This window comes from Thermobia domestica, chromosome 2 (genome assembly GCF_964235325.1).
Source record: "Thermobia domestica chromosome 2, izTheDome1.hap1.1, whole genome shotgun sequence".
In the NCBI taxonomy this organism is placed as follows: domain Eukaryota; kingdom Metazoa; phylum Arthropoda; class Insecta; order Zygentoma; family Lepismatidae; genus Thermobia; species Thermobia domestica.
Window position 1 is genome coordinate 49,542,245 of NC_137455.1, and position 26,120 is coordinate 49,568,364.

The 26,120-nt window shown below is 36.1% G+C and overlaps 1 protein-coding gene across 1 annotated transcript in view; it reads left to right on the forward strand.

Moving 5' to 3' along the window:
- The first annotated feature begins 16,370 nt into the window (after positions 1–16,370).
- The window catches only part of LOC145671933 (uncharacterized), a 33,561-nt gene continuing 23,811 nt past the window's right edge, over positions 16,371–26,120 (forward strand). Inside the window, exon 1 of the mRNA XM_081741142.1 lies at positions 16,371–16,561. Coding sequence (XP_081597268.1) covers positions 16,423–16,561 — 139 coding nt within the window. The 5' untranslated portion in view covers positions 16,371–16,422. The remainder of the gene's footprint in view (positions 16,562–26,120) is intronic.

Below are 26,120 nucleotides of genomic sequence, written 5' to 3' on the forward strand. Positions count from 1 at the left end.
GTTATAAATATATAGGGATGAAATTGTATAATCTATTGCCACTTAGAGTGAGAGAAATGGAGATTAAAAATTTTAAATGTTTTTGTAAAAAGTGGCTCTTACAAAAGTGTATATATAGTATTTCAGATTTTCAGGAAGAAATTTCAGGATTAGAATAGAAAAGTAGTACTAGGTAAAATATAAAATATTGTATTGATTAATTAAAATTGTAAATATTGCATGTATGCGAACTTAAATTTTGACGTTGTCTATTACAACATCATGTTGTTTAACGACAATAAATGATTCTTATTCTTATTCTTAAGAAAAATTATGTCGAACTTGTGAAGTTGTTGTGTCAGTATGATGAGAAGCTGAGAACATTCATAGAAAATGGAACTGTATTCACTTGATTGTCAAATATTATACCAAATGATTTAATTGAATCAATCAGTAATGTTATAATGACATATTAAAAAAAGAAATTTAAAAAAAAAAAACAAAGTTTATAGCTATATCTGTAGACGAAACTACAGACGTCGCTAGTTTGGCTCAGCTTTCTGTAGTCATGAGATACGTTACAGTAGAAGGGGAAATTCACGAAAGGTTTCTTAGATTTTTAAATATTTCTGACAATAGGACAGCTGAAGCCTTCCACAATATTGTGAGTGACCTCATGAAATAATATAACTGTGGAGAAAAGTTGGTCGCGCAAAGTTATGATGGTGCAACTGTGATGGGGAGTCCTTTGAACAGTCTACAAGCTAGAGTAAAACAAACATATCTACAGGCTTTGTTTGTTCACTGTTTTGCTCATAGATTGAATCTAGTTCTCTGTCAGGCAGCATCTCAAGTTAGAGAGTGTCGTATATTTTTCTTAACCCTTAATGGAATTGCTGCATTTTTCTCTACATCTACAAAGAGAACCCACGCTTTAGGTGTAGAGATACAAAAGAGTCTGCCCCGTGTTTCACAGACACGTTGGAATTACAATTCTCGTCTAGTTCAAACGATCTATGAGCACAAGAAAGAACTTATGGACCTTTTCGAAATTATTTCCAGCTCCGAAGAGAATTAGGGTCAAGAGTGTTTTACACCAGCTCGGGGAATTTTAAGTACAATGGGTGACTTCAACTTCATATTTCTCTTAGAAGTATTTGCCTGTATTTTCCCAGTTACGGATACCCTTTATCAGTGGCTTATTTACGATTTTCTTTCGGGGGGGGGGGCTTTGCTAACTTTCGGGGAGGGCTTTGCCTGAAAATGTGAAAATTCTGCAAGATATTTCATATACTTTACTATAGTAAGTAAGATTTCGGGGGGGGCTTAAGCCCGGAAGCCCCCCCCCTAAATACGCCACTGCCCTTTATGATATCTTGCAGACTAAAGCTTCTGACATTGGTTATTGTGTAGATAAAGTGAAGGAATTCGAAAGAGTCCTGCAAAACAAGAGAGAAGCATTTGAGGAATTTTAGACTAAAATGCGTGAAGTCCAAGAACCACCAACAAAACGTCAAAAGAGAGCCGGTAGTGTGGATTGCAAAACGCAATATAAATATCTGTATTGTGAAATATTCGATGTAACATTACAGCAACTGAGAGAAAGATTCAGTAATTTGGATTCCCTGCATTTTCTGGAGTTACTCAATGCGAAAAACTTCCAAAAATACCCAACATGCTTTCCAGAAATAGTACTTCAGTCTTTGAGATAAACATATGCTGCTGTTTTTGACTTCAGTGCTTTAAGATCACAACTAATTGTGACATATTTGTCGCAAGACATGCATCACAAATCGGTCATTGATCTTCTGCGTTTCGTCAAAACCAATGAGCTGGAGAAGGCATATAGTGAAGTGACAAAGTTTATGAGAATTAATTTTAACAATTCCAGCAAGTAGTGCGTCAGTGGAACGAAGTTTTTCAAAATTGAAAAACATTAAGAACTATGCATGCAATACGCAAGGGCAGGAAAGACTTACAAATCTATCTCTGATAGCATTGGAAGAGGAACTGTTAACATCCCTACAACAGCATCAACAATTTTACGACAGTGTCATAGAAGACTTCGCAAAAGCAGAGGGGAGGATTCAACTACACTTCAAATAAAAGAGGTAAGAATTTTATCTTCACTTGTATTTGCGTGCTTCATATTTATTTCTCCCATTTTATCTTTTACTAGTTGTTGTGCTTAGGGACGTACACATAGGGTGGATCCGGGGGTCTGGACACCCCGAAATTCCGACTTTTCTGTAAATTTAGGCTAATTTTGGGGGTGATTTTACAAAAGGTGATATAATTTATCGTCAAACTTTGGTCCCCTCCCAACAAAAATTCTGCGTATGTGCCTGGTTGTGCCCAACCCTTCGGCTTTCTGTGCACTAGGATGAAACCATGTTTAATTAATAGCTCTAATTCTTTACTTGTCCTAATAATAAACACCAAAAGCACATTCATATTCAGAATCATTACTATCCATTTTCAAATAATTAAGTTGAAACAATACAGTTTAAGTTGCAATCAAATTTTCTCAATATAAAATGAAATGACTTCTTTTTTTATTTAACGTCCCATATTATGCCCTTTAGGCTAAAGAAGGCGGATAATTTATGAAAGTGAAAAATGGTGAAATTAAATTTTATGTACCCTCCCGTCGGGAATCGAACCCGGGGCCCCATGCACTTTTGGTGCATCTAATAGCCATTAGACCAGCGGAGAGGACAGGCTTAAGTTTAGCGGAGGGAGGAGGGAAATCATTGTAATAATTTTAAATCTGGAAATCGCCTCACGCTATCACCACCTATTGGTAGGGTTGCCAACTGGCCGGTATTTCACCGGCTTGGCCGGAAATATTGCTGTTATCTTGATTAAGGCCGGTGACCGGTAAAAACTACGTACCAACCTCTTCATGACCAATATTTGAAATCTGTAATCCAGAATGAAACATCGAACCTCGAAATTCTTCAACAGTGCCATTACAAATACACATTTCCGTTGTATTATAAATTAAGCAATATTGTTTAATCTATGATAGTTTTTTAACTTAAAAAAAACATATCAATTATATTTTATTGTGAAGGAATTTTATACATTTATTGAGAGTGGAGAAGGTCTTAAAGGAATTTCTTGTAGTTGAAGTATAAGTGTAAAGGGCAAATTTCATTTTGTAAACCCAAAATTCTCCTCACGTAAGAGTGTACTTTTGTTCATCTGTTCCGATAATTTTAAAGAACTGGCAGTTACTAGTAGATACAATAAAATTATGAATAAAAACTTCAGTTCCTCATTTTTAGCACAATATAGGCCTACATATTGAGTTTATTGGTGAATGTACTAAGGGTATGCAGGATGTAAGTGCTAAAGCACTTTTGTCCACGATAGAACATTTCCTTCCCATGGATGGGTCCGAACAGACATACCTCACACTTAGGCCTATATCATAGGGAATTTTGAGGGGGTGCCGGTAATATTATTTTCCAGAGTTGGCAACCCTACCTATTGGTGACATCCATCAGGGCGGAGCGTGACGTACAGAATTACATGTTTTCCTTTTATAATTAGAATTGCTTACCCAAACAAAGCCCTTCACCACACGCCACTGGTTATCTTTCAGTCCCGGGTTCGACTATGAAATGAAATAAATCGGAATGATCAGTGGTCGAAGTGAGACAGTATGCAGTGGTATGCCATACCGCCTCTGGTTTTTCAGTGATGAAGGCATGCCGTCTGATTTTTCAATGATTAAAATATACCGTCACTGAAAAGTAATGCTAAATACCTTTAATAAATCCAAATTTATACATAGTAATTGACGAATAGCTTTGCAGGTAAAAAGATTTTATTTCTTATGTAGAAATAATTTCTAAGTTGACAACATCGAAATATTTGTTATATTTTTTCTACCTTCTGTTTTTAAAATAAAGTGTCTTAAAAGAAGTTATCTATTTTATATTTTGATGTCTCATATTGAATTGTTTCATCTTTATGTATATGTATGTGGGTGATTCTGAAATTAAGGGGAATTTTCAGTCCCTCTGATTTTTCAGCCTCCAGATATACAATATTAAAGTAACAAAGTTATTAAATAAAAAATAATTAGTACTTTGTGTGCCCAGAGTTTTTTTAAATATTTATTTTATTTTTCTGCTTTTAAAAAAGCGAAAAATATGTGAAATGTAACCTCCGTGGTATGTCCCCACCAACATTTTTCAACATTAACAGAAGAGAAAAACATGTTTTTACATGAAAATTCGTGGAAATTCCGCATAATTTACTACTTTAACACATAAATAATGATCCCTGGGTTGTGAGGTAACCTCCATGGAGTACTTTTAAAATCACCAGAAACTCTACTAGAAAGGAGCACTGACCAGTCTCTAGATCTGAAAGTGAAGCTCAGAGCAGCAATTTTGTGAGTGATGTGTGTGCAGTATTGTGTTCGTGAAAAATCGTCACATTCTGTGGAAAATAGGTGTGTACTCTTTGATCTTGTAACCTTCATGCATTTGCTAGTTTTATTATTTAAAATGTTGAAAATGCTTTTTCAATTGATTATTGTTAAAATAGCAGTTTTCGTACTAAAAACGAAGTCATTGCATATGCAGTCTTCTAGGTTTGAGTCATTGGCGGATTAAACCAAACGTCTTAGGGGGGGCTCTTTATTGTAGAGTGGGATATGCTCCCCGAAATTCCCCTCCCCAAAAGAAAGGTAAAACGGATTCAGGAAAAGAGGATGAAAGATATAATTGCTACGGAATTTTCACCACAATGCCCCCTCCCCGAAAATATATTCTGTCTACAGGACTGGTCGTGGCTGTGCTTTACTAAATACAGTATTTTGCTGGAAAAAATATCAGGTTAAACATATTTTAGAACGCTCATAATGTTTCTGTATTTTAGTAAAATGAATTAAACAAAAGACAAAAGAACTTACAAGTTACAACGCAAAACACGCTTTTCGGCGAATACCACACAAACCGTATTTGTCGATATAATATTGTCGCGGTCTACGACAATGTCCCTATGACATTTAAAAGTGCTAGTCCATTCAGCTGCATTTCGCCAGAACGAGATCGTAACCACGTTTTCAGTCGGTGCAATGTGGATTAAGATCGTTCTGCACTGGCCACGCTCGAATGCAGGGTTACAAATTTAGTTGATGTTGAGTTAAACGTCCTTTTCAGCAGCGAGGCTATATGAGACCTACTGATTAACGTCGAATCCGTACCACAGGGTTACAAGTATGAGCAGCAGTTTTCGAATAGTCACGTGAAGATCTGCGTCGCTGGTGGTCAAGGCCTCCAACGCAGTCCGTGATAGAGTTCCACCTTCTTCTTTAATTCTCTTCCATTTAGAAGTGCAGATTGCAAATTCAGAACTAAAGAGGGAAAACAGCATTTTTTCTTGAGTTTCGATAGTTTTGTAAAATCTTTCTGCTTGAACGCGGAAGTTGTTGCTCAGAGTTTAGTCAGTTGCAGGTGTTGGCAATAGAATGTTGAGTCCGTATACATTTAAAACTTCCTGCGCAAGACGAGTTTTGAAGTCTTCTACAACCGACTCTATCAACGGAATGTAGACAGTTTTTCAGTAGTAAGATGTCGTGTCATCTGCCCTGAAGTTCGTACGATGTGTTGTCTTTGGGTGAGATGAGGAGTTTGAATCTGCACGTCGACACTGGCAACCATTCTGGATGTTTCTTCGAAAGTTGCCTTGAATTCTTTGCTGTTTGAACGCTTCTTGTTTAATGCTGCGATAGTGTCCTGAATGGCATCTGACGCTGCGTTCATGTCTAAATTTGTCTTCTGCAAAAGTCGATTGAGGGGAGGGTTATCGTGAGAACACCCTGAAGACACGTAATAGTTACGATAAACTCACTGTCGTGCATGGCAGAAGAAAGTGCCCATGCTTTGGCTGCTGTATCTAACTCGGATCATTTGGAACACACTGTAGAACCTCACTTATTTATTGAAATTTCACGTGAAATTGTAACACCGCGTCGTTCCGTTCAACCCATCTCGCTTCACACAATGTCTCCAACTGGCCACTAACCATAAGCTTACGGACAGTATTACGTTTTGACGATGCGGTGAAAAACGCAATGATCTCTTTCGTTGTTCCCAGACAGTTTATCATGCACTGTACTGACGACGACCTGGAGATGGACAAGTTGAGGCTGTGACTGCAATATGAACAGTGCAACGCGTTTGAAGCCTCCCCCTGGGTCTCCTGCACTGCCCGGCGACTTTGAGAGGTCGTGACGGCGCAACCATCTATACCAATACCAACGTAGTTTTTCGGGTTGAGTGAGAAGTTTCGTAGCAAAGATAGAACAATTTCTCCAATTTTCCCTCCAGTCAGTAAGAGTTCGGGAGGTTCTGCGTCTTCGGATTCCGAGCTCGAACCAATGTTCTCACCTTTCAATTCTACTGATCGAGGTTCAATGAAACCGAAGCAGTCTTCTCTTATTTCACCCATGTGCTCGTACCTTAGAATCAAAGACAGCTGAGAGGTGTGCGAAACGACCGTAGTATCATCAAACATAATAGAATAAAACTGATCCTCTCGCACTCGATTGACTATTTTACAGACGTGATTTCTCATCCCCAACCCTCAATGAGGGCATTTTGTGTGGTTTTATTGGTAAAAATGATCCTTTTCGATGCTTTCTTCCAGAGATTCCTTAAGAGATCGTCACTACAAGCCATTCTAAATTAGAGCAATTCTCGAAAATTGCCCTCGTTGAACTCAGTTTCTGCACTGTCACTATCTGAGGTCCAATTATCCGCACACGCACCGTCCCTGTGCAAGGGCGCCGATGCTGGGGGGCGCCCCCCAAATCTCATGTGGGCCTCCCTATTGTATTTATGAATATACAATATTTGACATAATTTGAATGCAATTTGTCTTAAAATCCTCATATATATGCATTCTGCATCTGAATGGCCCCCCAAATTTACGGAGAAATCGGCACCCTTGTCCGTGTGGCCTTGAAAAGCAATGCCTTGCCTTCCAAGGAATATCACATTTCCCAACATTAATTTCAGTTTGTCGCGATTTTGGATGACTTGTCTTCTTGACTGATTTGATTCTCGACTGATTTCACTGGTTCCCAGTAGTTTTTCAGAAACGCTTTTCCAACCTCAAGAGCGTTAATGTGATATTGCGCCTTGTTGCGAGTTTCTAAAATACCGTAGAAAGTAGCGAATTTCTTCAAAGGTTTAATCTCAAAAGTTTGGAGAGGCACGTTTCTTCGATAGCCCCCCCAAAAACCAGTTGCAAAAAGTGAGCCAGCCATGGATAGTTTTCCAGATGTTCTGGCTTCAAGTAACATCGTCCTTCTTCCTGAGATTTATCTGATATTATGACTTCGTTAGCGTAAGCGCGGCATGCTAAACGGAGACTATTTTTAAATAGAATTTAAAGAATTAACCCTCTTTTAAAATAATGCAAGAATGATCCCAAACTTTCATTCGTGTGGCGGTAAGCTACGAGCGGCAATGTGTGTAATTTTAATATTTTAGAGGGCTCTTGGGAGGGGGGCGATCGCCCCCCTCGCCCCCTCCTTTAATCCGCCCCTGGTTTGAGTATTATGCTGTGTAAAGTGCACTTTTGTAACCTCCATGGAAGTAACAACCTCCATGGTTTCTCCATGGTTTCTATGTAGCATGGAGCTTACACATGATATTATTATTTAAAAATAGTTATATGTTTGAGTTACTTTGAGCTTCTTATTAAAATGCTACCTATTACAGCTACCCGGATGAAAACATTCCAAAAAATCCATCATATGCTTGCTAAAACATGCTAAACTATAATATAAATTAGATGTCTTCAATAAAATATGATTAGGTTGATGAATATTGAATTAAAATTTAATTAAATGTTATACATGAGTAAACTTTGGAAATGTAACATCGGTACCATTTGTTGTTGCTTATCTCTTTAAACAAAAGCACTAAATGTTTGAAGTTTGGTGTTAGAATGTGCACTTTATAGAGTCCAAGCTATTAAAACAGGTTTATTGCAGATTAAATATGGATTGTTAAAATTATTGATATACTTTTTTATTTTATAGGGAGAATGGGACCAAGAAAAAGGAATGCTAGTGAAAAAGAAACAATGGACTCAAATGTAAGCGTTAATTGTAGAAAGAAAAAGCCAAGTAAGATGTCAGAAATAGAAAAGAAAATAAAAATGAAAAGAGAATCAGAAAGACGAAGAAGAGAAAGAATAAAAGCAGACCCTGTATTATACGAAGAATTCAAAAGAAAAGAAAGGGAGAGATACAAAGCCAGAACTACAAGCGGAAAGATTTTTTTCTTAGAAAAATAGCAGACATGAGTGAACGAGAGAAAAGAGCCCAGAGAAAAAAAATACGTGAAAAAGTTAGAAAGCATAGAGAAAAGAAGCAAAGAAGGAAGCAATAAATAAAATGCTGGAAGAGGCAACTCCTCCTGACAGTGATAATGGTGGTAACAATCGATATGTCGAAAGGAATGATATTGTTGTGCCTAATTTTGACCAGCCAGAAACCAGCTGAAAGAAAAGTGGTAAGAAAATTGCAAAACAAAATAAAACTAACAAGGAGAAAGCAGACTTTGGTAAATGAACTTCGGGGCTATTTTCCGTGAAGTGTAGTGCATATTTGAAGTGTTAATATTACAAACTGTAGGAGAGCGCAGCAGCCAAAAATAACGGAGAAAAAGCGTCTTGAAGTTTACGACTCGCCGCATATCGTACGACGCATGAAGTTATCAAGTGACGGCATGGCAGTGTAAGGAACATCTACGATTCACGTGCAAAGAGTACCGGGTTCGGTTTCCGCCCGAGTCAACTTTACTTTTTTGCTTCAACCAATAAAGTAGCCATTTGTAACTACAAGTAAAATGTTAATTCACCATATGTCTATAATGAATAAAACAATAGATATGTTCAAATCAGTTGTAAAATCTTTTAATGTTCCATGTTAACTAACAACAAAATGTAAAATATTCCGTAAATATATTGATATCTGCGTTATATTATGGTTGCCTCAGTCATTGTGTAAAAAAATGTTCTTGACGCTTTGTGTTTACATCTGTTGACAGTGTGCGAATTACAAGGGAAATGAGGGGGAAATCTCCTTTGGTTATAGTAACATCCAGTATTACCAAAGGGAATGGAAGTACCATCAAGTGACATGGGGAAGAAACACATTGGCATTGAATAAGCGCTGACTAAGCTGCTTTCAATGTAATCCTGATGCTAAATGCAGTCATTTTCATGAGGGACAATACAACTTTGTGCCTGCTGTTTCAATCATAAAGTGTATCCTTTTATGTAACAGTATTTATAAACAACTTCTCTAACTTAACGATGTTTAGAAGTTTCATCATAGTTACGTGTTACAAGTTCCGTATTTTTCCTTAACTATTGCGCCCAGTACCAAATAAATATCAATAAACGTTCTGTTATCAAGATGTGTAATCCGACAGTGACAACGAAAACGATACCAAATTTTTTGGGATATCGACAGAACTTACACAGCGAACACTTTTGTTATGTTAAAATTATGTACTCCAGAAACACCATCAGATATTACGTGAGCTTAAAATGTCTACTAACATCTCCGAATAAAAAATCGAGTTTTTTACAGAATAGAGGCAGAACATAATTGGGTTTCCTTCAAAAGCAAATAGAGCCATTGTGGATACTCAAGACATTGTCGTGGAATTGGGACAGCTTTTCTTGGAAAACAGAACATTCCAATTTACGTTTACTGCAATTTTAGCTGTGCACAACTCTATATTAAGCATTCAATTTAAAATATTACATTGCCTTACATTTTACTAGTGAACAAAACTTAAATAGCCTATATCTTCACTGAGTATGTTTTGTAACCTCCGTGGATATTAATGTAACCACCGTGTTTGTCAAGATAAAAAAATTGCCATTTTATAAATATATATATATATATATATATATATATATATATATATATATATATATATATATATATATATATATATATATATATATATATATATATATATTCTTGACCTCATCCATTGTAATGATTGTATTTGTTTAGCCCTTAAGTAACTGAAAAATAAATTATACATTATTTCTCCAGTTTTTAATTTTAAGATTTTTCCAATGCCAAAATCCCCCTTAATTTCAGAATCACCCATGTATCCTTTTATATTAATGCACATAAATGTTGTGTTTTGAGCATGGGCGGATTTAAGGGTTGTCTGCGGTGGGGGCGGGTCTTTCGCGGGTTTGGAATACCCCACGGTCGAGTGGGAGACTGGGAGTTTTCCCGCAGGAAATTAATATCTTCATTTCGTTATTGAGCATTTTCGTGTATAATTCTCTATAATAGAACACAGCCGCGTAACAGCATTTCGAATATAGGAGGGGGCAAGTCTTTTTGTTGCGCCCCTCTCTCAACAGCACCCCCCCATCACAACGCGTAATTTCCACTAATCTTTACAGTATTATATACTGTTATGTATTTTTGTGTGTGTGTGGGGGGGAAAATAATTGAAATTTACGAAAACAGCTATACATTTGAAAAATTAAAATATTAGACTTACTTGAAGTAAAGACAGCTTCTTCACCCATCCAATGTATTCATTCAACACAAGAGTCGTACATTAGTAAAACTAGTAGACCTCATTTGATTTGCGTCGGGATACGTATGAAGTACAATTTACTATTACTTAATCACTAAATAGTACGACGTGATTGTTCCGTATACGTTCGGCACTAACGCCACATTGTCACTCTCCAGAACTCATAGTCTGAAGACATATCACAACCACAAACATTTTTTCTAAAGTGATCAACAGATTCTCACAATACACCTACACGCACACGTTTCTTATTTTACTTTCACACTACATTAATCTTCAAATGTTTCAGTACATAGATTGAACTGCTCTTTGTATTGATATACCGGACTAGAGCTGCAAAATAGCCGGATTTTTGAGACGTGCTTTATTTTCATTTTATAAAAACGGCTTTAGGAAAGAAAACGGAAATTTTCGCTCTTTTGACACAACTAGGATCTCATAAGTCCCAAGTTGGTTGCTTAACCATGATATCAAGTTCTTGAAATTTATACATATTGAATTGTGTTGTTTGGGTTGCTTAAATTCAAACTGACAGACAAGAAAAAAGTATCACCGCCGTTCCAGAAACACTATTGTTTCAGATACTCTTCAATACCTAACATTAGAGCCAAAAAGGCTTTATAATTTTGTTCATATTTCATTAGAAAATGTTTCACTAATAACAGCAGCATAATATGATTTAGTTTAAGGAACTGGAGCAGCACAGCTTAGTGCGGTGGCTCTTACTTTTTATTTTTCTTCAGAATACAGTAATTTTTTTAAAAGTTGGACTATGATAGGAAAAGAAAGCTGGAACACACTGTTGCTTCTTCACTAAATATGAAATATTAAAAGAAAAAAATCAAGCCGAAAAAGTATGGAAAAGATATTCATTTTTTTAAAAATTTTTTTCGAGACCTTAAATCACTATTCAGAACAGTTATTGTTCCACCACTAACTTTTCACTAAAACTTTTTCTTGTCGTTAAGCATTATTCTAAGAACTGTATAAACAATTAGTTCGAACTAGGAAACCCTATACATGAACTCTTTTGAGATTACCACTTTTTAAGGTAAATTTTAGACTTTCAGTCAAGCAGCTATTGCATCGAGACTATCGTAGAATCGTGGTTCATATCCCGTTTTATTTGGAATGAAACAGTCTTTTCCTAATTTGTAAATTTCCCTAATATGTACCTAAGGCAATAAAATTTCTGTCTAAATGGGGAAAAATGGATTTTTTTAAAAAGCCCATTTCCTGCGAATTTCTTCTCTCCGGTACAATAATCTTGGTGCTACAATTAATTTACTACTTTTTCGTAATATCTACTATTGTTATTCGACAAGTTGTAGTGTGAAGACTCATTATCGTAGGATCATAGTTCGTAACTCTTTGTATTTGTAATGAAGGAATGTTTCCAACTGTACCATTCAAATTTCCCCATTATGTATTAGAAGTGAAAAAATCCCGCTCAAATTGAGAAAAAGAGATTTATGTCAGGAAAAAATAATCTTTTTGAGAATTTCTTCCCCCAGATACGTGCTAGCGCCACGGCAGTCGTACAGTTCGAAACGTTACTTCATTACAAACAAAATGAGGTACAAACCATGGTCCTACAATGAACACTCTTGACGCTAGAGCTTATTGAATAACAACACATTAGTAACTATTACCCAAAAATGGGGAGGGAAATTTAGTAAATCAGCTCTAGCACCAAGACCACTTATTCTAGGATTATGGTTTGTACCTTTTTGTTTGTAATGAGCCAGCGTTTTAAATCGTATCACTTGCATGTCCCTATCATGTACCTGAGGGGAGAAATTCCCGCCGAAAATTTATAAAGAAAAGCAGGAAATTCAAATTTTCAAAAATTAACTTTCATGGAACCTTATCTCCTCAGGTACACGACAGCGCAATGGTAGTGGTACCGTTGGAAATTTTGCATCATTACGAACAAAATGAAGTACAGACCATGATCCTACGACAAATAGGGATGACCTGTAGCTACTTTACTAAACACGTTGACTAAAAATATGGAAAAGGTGATTTTTTTTTTTTTTTTTTGATAAATCACTATTTACCCTACGATCATGGTTTGTACTTTGTTTTGTTTGGAATGGTGGTAGATTATAAACGGTACAACTCGCATGTCCCTGATGGTAGGAATTCCCTAAAAAAGAAAAAGATCTGGAAAATCCCAATTTTTACACTTTGGGCGCGATATTCCCGCTTCTGGTACACAATAGGGAAATTTGAGTGGTACAGTTGGAAACATTTCTTTATTGCGAACACAACTAGGTATGGACGATGATCCTAGGATTAATAGCGATGTGTTAGGATTTTTTTTTTTAAAAAAAGAGCTCTAAAATTTATCCTTTTCTTTCTTCCTTCGTCCATGTTTGTGACGTCAGAAGATTGAAAGTACTTTCTTCATTAAAGTTGAAATATTCACAAAAAAAAGTTCAAAATTTGACAGGCATAAAAGCAGTGGAAAAAACTTTTAAAAAGCCGTTTTTTGAGCCCTTGCGTACGTAACACCCAACTTTTAATATATTTAACAAGAAAGGAATTGTATAGTTTCAGTTTGATTAAATGTTCAATGTAAAAAATAACGAGCCACTGTGATCCTATAGCTCATTTCGACACAAAAACTGCACACTCCAAAGAGCAGAATTCACACTTTTCCGAAGACAGTTGCACGGTAGGAGCTATTTGTGAATTCTCTACACAGTTCCTTCATGTCCAATGAGTCGAGCCTGTCTGGGTATGCAGTAAGAACTGCAAAATGGTTCAGTCTTGCCTGGGTCATTGTGAACCTCAGATAAGTTTTGAGACGCCGCAACATTGAGAAACTTCTCTCGGCAGTTACAAATGTCGCCGGGATGACAAGCAGAAGACGAAGGACTTTCAACACTTCAGGAAACAACTTTCTTGTTTCTTTACAGAGTTTCTTGAAGTTCTCAACCAGGTTTCTCAGATTTTTTGAAGTGGGAATAGTGGTGAGTAACTGTTGCATCTGTAGTTGTAGTCGGTCCAAATTGACATGGTATTCTTTTAAAATGTCACTAATGTCGTGAGAAAAGTTACCTTCCATAATTACATCCTCTATTGCACGATACTTCTTTAGTTCAGGCTGATGGAATCGACTAAATCTTGCAAATGATATTGTCCAAATATTCATAATAGGTTGCGCGTAATTTCTCTTCTGCGGGGTTGAATTGGTAATTTTTCGCGGATGTCTGCGAGTGTTCTAGTCTTTTCGGGGTCTGTTTCCTGCGCGGTAGCTGAGGAGATCCTTGTTTGTTCTATCGAAGCCCCTCCTATACAATCAAGGGCGACAACATGAATAATTAATATATCTACAGCGCCCTTGGTGCAATATTACATCGTTGTTAGTTCTATCGAAGGCGCCCCTATACAATCAAGGGCGACAAAAGGAATAATTAATACACCTACAGCGCCTTTGGCGCAATATTACATCCTTTTTTGTTCTACCGAAGTCGCCCCTATACAATCAGGGGCGGCAAAAAGAATAATATATCTACAGCGCCCTTGGTGCAATATTACATCGTTATTTGTTCTATCGAAGGCGCCCCTATACAATCAGGGGCGACAACATGAATAATTAATATATCTACAGCACCCTTGGTCAATATTAAATCGTTGTTTGTTCTATTGAAGGCGCCCCTATACAATCAGGGGCGACAACATGAATAATTAATATATCTACAGCACCCTTGGTCAATATTAAATCGTTGTTTGTTCTATTGAAGGCGCCCCTATACAATCAGGGGCGACAACATGAATAATTAATGTATCTACAGCGCCCTTGGTGCAATATTACATCGTTGTTAGTTCTATCAAAGGCGCCCCTATACAATCAGGGGCGACAACATGAATAATTAATATATCTACATCGCCCTTGGTGTAATATTATATTCTTTTTTGTTCTATCAAAGGCGCCCCTATACAATCAGGGGCGACAACATGAATAATTAATATATCTACAGCGCCCTTGGTGCAATATTATATCCCTGTTTGTTCTATCGAAGGCGCCCTCTACAATCAAGGGTGACAAAAGGAATAATTAATGTATCTACAGCATCCCTTGGTGCAATATTATTTATTTTTTATTCTATCGAAGGCGCCCCTATACAGTCAGGGGCGAAGAAAGGAATAATTAATATATTTACAATGCTCCATCATTGTAACATTATTTCCTTTTTTATTCTATCGAAGCATTATGTCGCCCGTACATAATAAGGGACGGAAAAGGATTAACAGAATGTTTATGTCGCTGCTTGACTGTCATATAGATAATTTTTATTCCTTTATTTTATTGTATTGAAGGTGCCCTAGACAATCAACAGAAAAGAACAGAAAAAGTGTCCATTACTTATATTAATACAAAACACTGCTTTTGTACATAAACTTCTCATTCTGCAATCGGCTTTTAAAAAAGGCAAAGTAATCATTAGGCGCCTGCGGCGCCCCCAATAACTTCTACCAAAACTTTGGGAGGGGGCAATGCCCCCTTGCCCCCCGTTTTGTTACGCCACTGATAGAACATAAGGGAATATTTATATTTTTTTTTTTTTAACAGAAATTTGTTGACAGGGAATCAAAGTTTCTCCATACTTCCCCCCTTTACTACAGAGAAGTTCCCCAATGGTTTTCAGTCATTATTTAAATTGAAATGCAATCTTTTAGGCAACATAGCCTCACTGCATTTCAACATTTATATAGCCGGTATGTTCAAGGGCGTCATTTCAGACTTCCCTTGGGGGGGGGGGGGCAAGAGCACCACCGACATAAGACTTTCACGTTTTGTACTAGTATATTAGTACGCAATCTATTAAAGTATATGTATTCCTCAAACTCTTGGGGGGGCAATTGCCCCCTCCTGCCCCCCCTAAATGACGCCCCTGGGTATGTTGAGTCAAAATCGTAATTAAACATATCGCCTCTGCTTTTTTCCCACTTCGAACACTGGGAATGATATTTTTTGATCCAATTTTATATAGTAGATCCATTCCTTCATAATTTAGATGTTTGATTAGAATATAAACAGAAAAGTTAGGTATAAATTTAAGGTACGTTCAGGTGCATTTAAACTGCGATTGCATAGATACAATGCGTTATATACCAAATTTATTTAATTATCGTTCGTGACAGTCACGTTAGTTCTTAACTATATGAGTACAGTTAGAACACATAATTAATATAATGAAGATAAGTGCGGAAAGATAATTTCAAAATCTGCCATAATTAAGAAAAAAAATAGCATAATTGAATCTCGTGATTGGCATCGTCGTGAGTGTCGGGTATGGCAACTCTGTTCATTGGATTGCTCACTAGTTTTCGTAGTTTGAGGGAAATTTCCCTGATCTATGGAAAATTTGTAGGTAAATTTAGCGAAAAGGGGAAAAGAGATTTTTTCGATAAATTGTAAAAATCGGAAATTTCGCCCTGACTGATCAATATAAATCCTTAATTTTTTTGTTCGTCAAAAATAAACCAACACGATAATAATAGTTTGTGTGTGTTTAAAGTAGCATAATTTGCACCCATTGTTGGCAGGTTGTTTCAGTCTTATTTTTTTTGCAAAAAAAAAAAAAAAGTGAAGAAAATGTAAAAACAATAAAAGCAAAGAAAGAACAAATGGATGAAACAAGTATGGTAGGCACTCACTTGAATATAACTAAGATAATTTTATCACATTACGAACTTGGGAAAATTTAATAAGAAAAGGGAAAATTTTGTGTTCGTTGAGAGAAATTTTCTTTCGGAAACCTACGAACACTGTTGCCTACCCCAGTTAGTCATGTGAGTAGCTACAGCTGTTTGTGGAATGGCAGACGAGAATATGATAGAAAAGGAAGGAGATGGCTCACCTGGTAAATGTAATTCTCAAGAAATGGCAGATAACAATGACGATGATGCTATGAATTATGAGGAAGAAGAGGATGAAAATGAACTAACAACTGCAGGTAATAATAGTAATAAAAAAAATCATGTCTTCTGGTTACTGCATGTAAGACCGTACATGACATTGTAATACATAGATAATTGGCAGTATTTATATATTTGAATATATATAACACGGTCTTAGGAGATAATACTTGCGAACCCAGTAATCGCGCAGTTTAAGTTCCAAGGAGCGAGAATGAATACTTAATAGAATTGAAAGGATATCTTTTAGTTTATACCCAATCTTGCGCATATAATATCTCGCCGTGCAGATGTACTATACGGATGCATACACAAATGCATGAAAGACACATTTCTGTGCATATACCCTCTGTACCTTCATGAATTACTTTTGAGGTTGCACTTGCGTTCTCCGTTGCAGATTCAGTTTAAGAAGTCTTCTGCAAGAACACCAACCAACGTGTGCTAGGTGGCCAGTAGAAAGCACAAATGCCGTCTTAGCAAAACAGCCGAACGAAACGAGCGAGGGGGGTTAGAAGCAGGGTTTGCCCAAGTGGACCCAGCCCGGAAAAAACCACCGGGTTTTTTCGGGTTGGACCCACCTGGGTTTTTGACCTTTTTGTTAGTAAATTATTAGTACAACTAGGGTGATCACATTGAAAGTTATTTTTATCAGATTCTGAACTTTCTTTGGCCAATTATATGCTTTCACGTTAAGGTAGACAACAACATTCAACATAAGACCTTTATAAAGTTCTGAATGCACTGAATGAATGAATTAAAAAAAAATCACCTTAGCTTGAGATAATTATAGAACAAATTATTGTGTGGATTATGCTTATAGCCTATTTGAAATAAAATAAGCAATTTTATATTTTAGAAAACACTTTCCGTGAACAGTGTGCTTCCTGACTTGTCGCCGCCAAGGGGCGTTATCCCTCACATGTTGGCGGATTTAAGTTCATAGGTGCCGCTACTAACAGTAAATATGTAAATACCTTAGTAAAACTGTTAGTATTATTTCTTACCTTTGATGGTAACAAAGTATACAGTAAAATTTGTATTTCCAACAGCAACAGTTTAGATTAGCCATTTGTTGTTACCTTTCAGATAAGCATTCTGTAGAATCAACACCAGCAATAGCGTAAAGATTCTTGTCAAAATTTAGGAGCTTAATGCTCGGAGCTCCCAAGACTACGTAACGCTTACTATTTTAAGTGCTGAATTCAAACTTCAGTATTAATGGAAGTTTCGATGTACAATAAAGCAAGCTGTTTTTTCAGGGAAAACCTGTTGTGAAAGAAATGTTCGGGAAATTCCCGCAATTGAACAAAGCATCGGAAGTGAATACCTCAACAATAAAACTCTTTATTTTAAGCTGGAAGATATTTAATTTCATTCAAGACATTTTGAAACATTTACTTTATAAAATATGAATTATAGGTCTATCTTTGTTAATTGTTTTAAATTAATTTTCAGAAAAGAAAACGTCTTGCAACAAGTGCTCGGGAAATTCCCGTAATTGAACGCACAAAGCATCGAAAGTGAACTTCAACAATAAAACCATTTATTTTACGTTGAAAAATATTTATTTCATATAAGACATTTTGATGAGTTATGTCTTTGTTTTATATTAATATAGCTATTTGGTATTCATATTTGGCGAACGTCATTGAGGCTCCTGGGACGACTCGATCTACATTTGTTCGTTTGTCTGCCTGTACCACACAGTGTTCAACTTTCGGTCTTTTAAATTTCAGGATACAAGCTGGAGACACTCTAAATTTTCTGTATAGATTTTGGCGGCATACCAACGTAAAATTACAAAATGGCTTCTTTTTTTTAAATAGCGGATATCCGCGCTACAAAGAACAGTTTTCGGTCTTTTAAGTTGAAATTTTCAGAGTAGAAGAACGAGAGACTAAATTAGCTGTATATATTTTGACCGCATAAAATTTTAAAATGGCGGCCATTATTCAAAATAGCGGGTATCCGTGCTACAGGGTGCAATTTTCGGACTTTTTAAGTTGAAATTTTGAGGGTAGAAACACAAGACATTCTAAGTTTGCTGTATAGATTTTTTCGGCTATCCAATATAAAATTTCAAAATGGCGGCCATTTTTTCAAAACAGCAGTAAATAGAAAATTGTTGTAAGTTGTGACAATGATAATCTTCAAATGTAAATCGTATTTTAACATTTTTACCCCAAAGACATGGAAATATTTCGAAAAAACCCAATTAAACCCGAGAAAACCCACATGGGCCCATGTGGGTTGGGTTTTTTCAAAAATACCCGGGTTTTTTCAAACCCTGGTTAGAAGCCTTGCAAACTTGTTTTCTGCCTTTATCTCAATTTGGAGAACGTTTTCCCTCTCAATCCCACTAAGTACGGATTTTCTCCTCAATTTGCAGTGATAGTTATGCACTACATTACTCGTCACCGGCACTACACACAATTCCGGAAATTGGCACAATTAATAATCTTCCATTGTATACGTACTACATCACCAAGATTTCAGTGGTTCCTCTTCTTAATTCTTCACTTTCGTATACCCTAATTCACCTTGAATCAGTTTATACACTGTATAATGGCTGCATCAACTTGAATACTTGTGTAACACTTCATTTTTTTTTTTTTTTTTTTTAATTCTAAGGTAGCAATCCATGGACGTAAAACCTGAAACTAATTCGATTCCTTAAAAATTACTTTAATACAATTTTAGTTGTAATTTATCGTAAACATTTTACAAATTACGCATTTATCTGTAATTACGTTATGGGAGGATACCACCTTCGGCTTTCATTTCTATATTTCCACGTAGATACGCATGTCAGAGGTAAGTGCGTAACATATTTCCATTATTTACTCACTACTCTATTAAAATGTTATTAGAAGTGTCTTCTGTAAATTGTTCAAATGTATGGATTTTTATAGTAAATCTACACCATATCTCCAGTGTTCTTCACAAAATATAGCTGAGCGAACGAAGGGCGTTAAAGACCCCGCAGGCCTCGTTGTTTACTACCTTTACTACAATTTAGACAAAAACGTGGTACACGTTCTGGAGCCATGAAACGAGTTGGTGGAGATTCTAAATGGCATTCAAATTGAAACTTTAATTTCATTGAATCTAGGTGATACGACTTTTTTTAGTTCGAGATATTGTCTATTGGATACGAGTCTAGTTTAGGGAAGCACCAATAAGAATTACGTGAAAAGGTACAGATTGAGAATAGGCTCCCAATTGAATATTCCATTTTATCGTACTTCATAGGGTGTACTTATATTCATAAAATATAACAAATACTCTTGGCAATACTGCCTTTTTTACGGGAGGAATTGCATTAGTTAGTTCAGGTTAGCTTTAGGATGGGCGAGTATAAAACATGTACCAACTTATAGACGTAAACCAACTTGTGCTAGATGGAAACGGAAAATCACGAATGCTATTAGACATGTTCACAGCAGGAGTGCGAGCGGAAGCGAGGAGTTGCGATCGTAGGGAGCAGATGCATCAGCGATTTTAGGTATGTGCATAAACTACATATGGCAACTCACTTACTTTCCACGGAGGATTTCACTAATCTTCGGGTCTTTTACAATGCCCGCTCCAGCTGGTATGCTCACTCATTAATGAGAAATTACAGCCTATTAATTACAGTGACCTTAAGCTAACCCGTTCCTACCCTTATAATACTTTACCCTACACTAGTCTGCTATACCCTTTAAAGCGGTGCTACTTATCTACGCGAAGCTGGAGCGTGTATAGTAAAGTTTGCCGCAATATATTTTAAGCCATCAACAGATTCCTTTCTCTTGTTGGTGTCATGTGCTCACGCATTTTTTATATATTACATCACGCTTGAGTAATTCAATGTCTTGCAAAAATTTAATTACCTTCTCTTTCCTACAGCCTTGGAGAGAAATTGAAGATTACGAATTCCTTGTAATCGTAACTGGTCACTTCAACCATACCTTATCACTGCTCTCGGGCATTATCACCACTGCTAGTTGCTTCAAGCGGCTCACAGAAATAAGTCGGACATTTTATGGACACCCTTCAGATGTTTCGATATTAAGTACCGTATCACGATTTACAGCACTACCTATTTTAGCTTCCATGCTTAACAGTATGTTCTTATGTGCTTACAAGTGTACTCTGGCGTTTCATTGCGAGGTACCAATAAGAATGACGTGCAGAGTTGCAGATTGGGAATAAAGTCTCACGTGGATACTTATTACATATCTTCTTCATTTTTTGAATATACAAACTCATCTTTTATTAGAATCCACAAGTACACAGCAGTTGCATACCTTTGGCGTGGGAGGCCCTGGTTCGATTCCCGGCGGGAGCTCATGTGGTTCGGATTCCACGTTAATCAGTAGGTCCACGTCTCATGTAGCCTCGCTGCTGAACGGGACGTTATACTCAAACTCAACTCAATAACAGTTGCATAGACTTTACCTGAAAACTTACCCGTATATGTCATAAGAACACTGTGGAAATTACGTACCAGGGTTGGCAAAAACCATGGTTTTTATTAAAAAAAACCAAAAAAAAAACGGGTTTTTTGGTTTAAACCAGGTTTTTATGGTTTAAACCAGGTTTTTATGGTTTAAATGATTTGCTCTATATATTCATATCATATATGGACAGAAATAAGTTTGTTTCGCCTTGATGTTATTATGCAACAACCGCGTTATGCTGGAAGGGGTCACATAAGCTTAAAGCGGAATAAAAACCGCTTCTCGAGTTACATCCGAGAGAAATTGTCATCCATTTGAACTCAGAACCAGGACTAATTGGCCACAAATGCGATACGTCTGCCGACTCACTCACGAAGGAATCCTGATGAAAAAAAAAATACGTTATACTGATCTTTACATACTTCTTAATATAACTATCAAGAGTCATTTCAGAAGAATAAAAAGATAAACAGTTGCACAAGTGAAACCATTACACAGAATTACATATGAACAATTTCAAAGTACTACGGAGTACAGAAGAACTAATTTAGTTCAAGTTAGTTAACAACGACTTTTATTGGTCCAAATTAAAGAAATACACCGACTTAATCTGCATATCAATAAGAAAAGTGAATAAAGATACGAATTATTTGAGTCCACTTTGGCTCAAACTCATTTATACATAAATAGATACCAAAGATACTTATTTCACTAAATGCCTCTCGTGGGGTCTGTATGACCCCCCCCCCTTACACACATACAAAAAGTACGGCATTTTCGATGTATTTTATCAAGAGTAAACATTGAAACGAAACAATATTTAGAATTTTTCTTCGATTGCAATTACATAATAATAACAACTACAAAAAAATCACAAAATAAACTTGTAAAAAGAAGTTGCTTTTGTAGTATAATCTTTTTGAGTAATGAATGGGGAATTTAGGTCTGAATATAATACGAATAATATACGGGAGTGAAACGTAATAACCCACAAATGTGTGTTCATCAAGATTTTACAAACACTTACACTTTTACGAACATTTTTTGTTTTTTGGTTTAAACTTTTTTTTTTTTTTTTTGAAAAAACAGCTGGTTTAAACCAGCCAACCCTGTTACGTACTAACCTGTGGTAGCTAGTCACTACAAATAAGAATTTATATATTACAGTTCAGGGCAGAGCACGTCTACTGAGCATCTGAGAAGCTGTGCCCGTAAAGAACAGACGCGTTGGAGAGACGATGGGTACATCTATAAATGAAGACATATGCGAATAATACTGACTAATTTGTGCTAGATGATCATTAGGAACCAGCTTGCCTACGTAATAACTACTTTCAGCATTACTCTTCTTATTAAACTACTGTATTATTCGGAAACTTGAACATAAAAACACGTGAACAGGGAAAGAAGTACAGTACTGCAGAATTCTTGTCTTATATATGATTGCACCGTAGGGTGATGTGGGGCAATTATGACAGGTAAACGCAGGGTTGACTCTACCATATGTGCAACACGTGCATTTTCATAGGGCACCAAATTTCGAGGGGCGGTAAAATCTATAATAACTTATATTGTTTAAAATAAACATTTCTTTTTGCAAACAGACTTCATAATACGGTTGCCAACTTGCCGTTTTTCACCGGTCTGGCCGGAAATATTTCTGTTATTTGGATTAAAGCCGGTGACCGGTGCAAACTTTTTACCAGTCCCTTTATCACTTTTTTTTTTTTCCAATTTGTATCTAGTTCGAAGTATAGATTTTAAAAGTAACTTTCATTCTGTAAATCCAAAACTGTCGCCTTTCACCATCTGTCAACGATTAATATATTTTGCTAATCTATTTAGATAACTAAAGAAATTACAGGAACTGTATCAGGTAAAATTTGAAATTTACTTGTAAGGAATTTTATACATTTATTGAAAGAGTGTAAAAGGACTTCTTATTTCTGTAGTTGAAGTATAAATTTAAAGAATAAATTTTATTTTCCAAGTCTAAAATTGTCACGTAAAGATTAACCCATTTTAGCCCCCCGGGTCGAAACCAGTATCATAATTAGCCAATGGAAGATCAGCAAAAAGAAATGACACTATATTTACCAAGAATAGGTCGAAAACTAAGGGGATACTTTTGTTCATCTGTGTCGATCATTTTAAAGAAATGGCAGTTAGTGTTAAATAGAACAAAATGATCAGTCTGTTTCTGTTTTTCATTTATAGCACAATGTACCTATTAAGCTTATTAGTGAATGTACTAACGATGTGCATAATGCAGGTGCTAATGCACTTTTGTTCACGATAGTACATTTCCTTCTCATTGATGAGTCTGAACAGATATATTTCACACTTAGACCTGTGTCATAGGGAATTTTGATGGCGTGTCAGTATTTTTATTTTCCAGAGTTGGCAACCCTACTTAATGATGGTAGTTAAATTTACTAAACTGACCTTCTATTTGAATACTACATTCATAAATCGCATTTGTTTGTCATACGGCCAGCGCTAAAGCAAATGGTCAAACAAAGCCCAGCATGAATTGCTTGATTGTTATCAAATATAAGAACTCAAATTCTCGAACAGTGCTAAACACCTATTCCATTTAGTTATCACAGTTTTGATTGCCTTTGTCACAAACAAATTCCAAGTTCAGTCCCATTGAAGGTGGAAACAAGTTTCCTTTAAATTTTTTAACAGATGTAGAAAGAAAATCAAGAAATAATGATAAAAAAATATATGCCATTGCACGGGGCGGCAAATTGCCTAGGGCGAGCCTAGGTAAATGTAAACCTTAATATCTTTTTGTTTTTCTATTTTGACAAATACCATAATAATTCTATATTATTTCCACGAATTAAGAAAATAATCTCTAACCCTGTATGTGAAATTTGAGATTGGTTCAGTGGCAAAGTCTAGCTTCTATTGTATTTACATTGCACTAACTTTAGAGCAATCAGTCATAGGGCTGTTTTAGTCATTTAAAATGGTGTTTGTAAATGGGTCTCTTTTTATAATGAAGTTATGAGAAAAACACTAGACAGTTTAAATAACTGTTATATATTTTTCTTTATTCTACAGAAACAAATATGGACAATTTGACTACAAAAACTCTCAAATAGACTTTAAAGCCCTTAGACCCTTATGCCCCTGCGAATTTTGGAAAATGAAAATAGTTTATATATTATCAGCTTATTAAGAGACATACTAAAAGGCACAACGTAGCTAGTGACTTCTCAGTCAAGATCTGAGTTCCTATCTGTTGAGAAAAATTCATCTTTCCACGTAGAAAGTCATTTGTACATTTTCCCTGCCATTTCACTATCTTCTATTATAAATGGTTTATGCCTGTTTAGGGTAAGAGAGCAAAAAGAATCCATTGTACTACTTTATCATCACTCTTCGGCTGTTATGTAGGTATCTATGTAATGAAGACTCCCAAATTCAGCATACTTTAAATAGAGTGCCAACATGAATTGTTGTGATACATTTTCGTCCTGTATTTTTTATATTCTTCCTAAAAGAGAAAGCTGCCTTTATTCTCCCATAGCATAATTAAATGCAGCAATTATAGCACCCTTGGTAAATCATATCATTATTGTAATAACTATTGTGATTACTTTTTATAGTGGTTTGGTACATAGTTAAACAACTTACATTACTAAAGCAATTTTCTTTTTTTTTAATAGTATCTATTTTTTTTAACAAAAATAAGCTTAGAAATCAATGTCAGGTAAAGTACGACAGTTTGAATAAGTTTTTTTTTTTTCTTTTTGGTATTTACAGCAGCTACCAAAAACAGTTTTTTCAAAAAACATTTATGTTTGCTTTGTGTAGTTGCTATGCTAAATATCACATATTATACTGAATTGAGGTATAAAATTGAAATTACAGACCCATCGCAGAATTGCCGCACGCCATCTTATTTTTATTACTTACCAAATACTATTAAAGTTGGGCCCGCGGTGGCTTAGTGGCAGTGTGTTCACCTCTGGTGCGTGGGGTCCCTAGTTCGATCCCACCTCGCGCCAAGTGGACTTTGTGATGAACAAACATCGTATGCGTGGGTTTTCTCGGCGCTCTCCCATTTCATCCCACTTTATTCATTCCACTATTGCATTCGTTTCTCATCATCATCATCTTTAGCCTAGCCGACATAATCGTAGGACATAAAATTTCATTTCATTTCTAGTAAAGTCATACTAGCAGCTTCTCCGGTAAAGTTTGCAAGTACGTGACCCCCTGTTTTTCACCGGTACCCTTGAAAACCATAATTTCACTACAAGTAGTTCTATAGCTCTTACTAAGGATTTTGTGCAAAGTAGTCACTGCAAGCATCTAGCATCTGTGTAGATTACAAGTTAGGATGCTACTAGATAATAACGAGTAACATAGTGTTTCTTGGTTAAAATATATCAGAAATGAATTTAGACTACTTTATTGGCACCCATCTACCAGTTCGCAAACGTAGAACGACATAAAGATTGTTCTTGTGTCTACTGTTCACTTTTACTGGGAGTGGTTGCACAATGGGATTTTAGTGACTTACCGAGAAGGCGAGCAACGGGAGGGAGGGGTATACGTAAGACGATTTAAATAAGAAGCCGTACAAGGAACTCACTTACTAAAGAAGAACCACCTTGTGTTTCCGTGCACACCGCCCATATACTCCCTCCTCCTCTTAGTGTTGTATCATCGTTATGTGTTATTACATTTTTTAGCAGCCCACTTCCCATACCAAACTTCGTAACGTTATTCTTGTTACAGCATAAGAACAAGATTAAAGACATATTTGGATCTAAAGTTGACACTTACGACGTTTCTCTTTCAGTGTTGGCTTATGTTATATCTATAAACTGCTTCGCCCTTATCTGTCGTTTCTGCGTTATTTTTTATTTACATAATTTTACTCTATTTACTTTTCAGTATAAATTTTCGCGAAGCCTTTGCAAATCACATTATGTTACGCAACAACAATTTCATGTACGTAACTTCCCTAACGATAGAATGTGTATAGTATTGAACATTGAGGATATAGCGTGGTAAATGATATTTTTCACATTTCGCCTCCAGAAAGCAGAAAGGTGCTAAGCGCCAAAATGCAAATTTCTCAGGAGAGCATAAAAACGATTGAAACACTAATTAATTTCGATTCTTT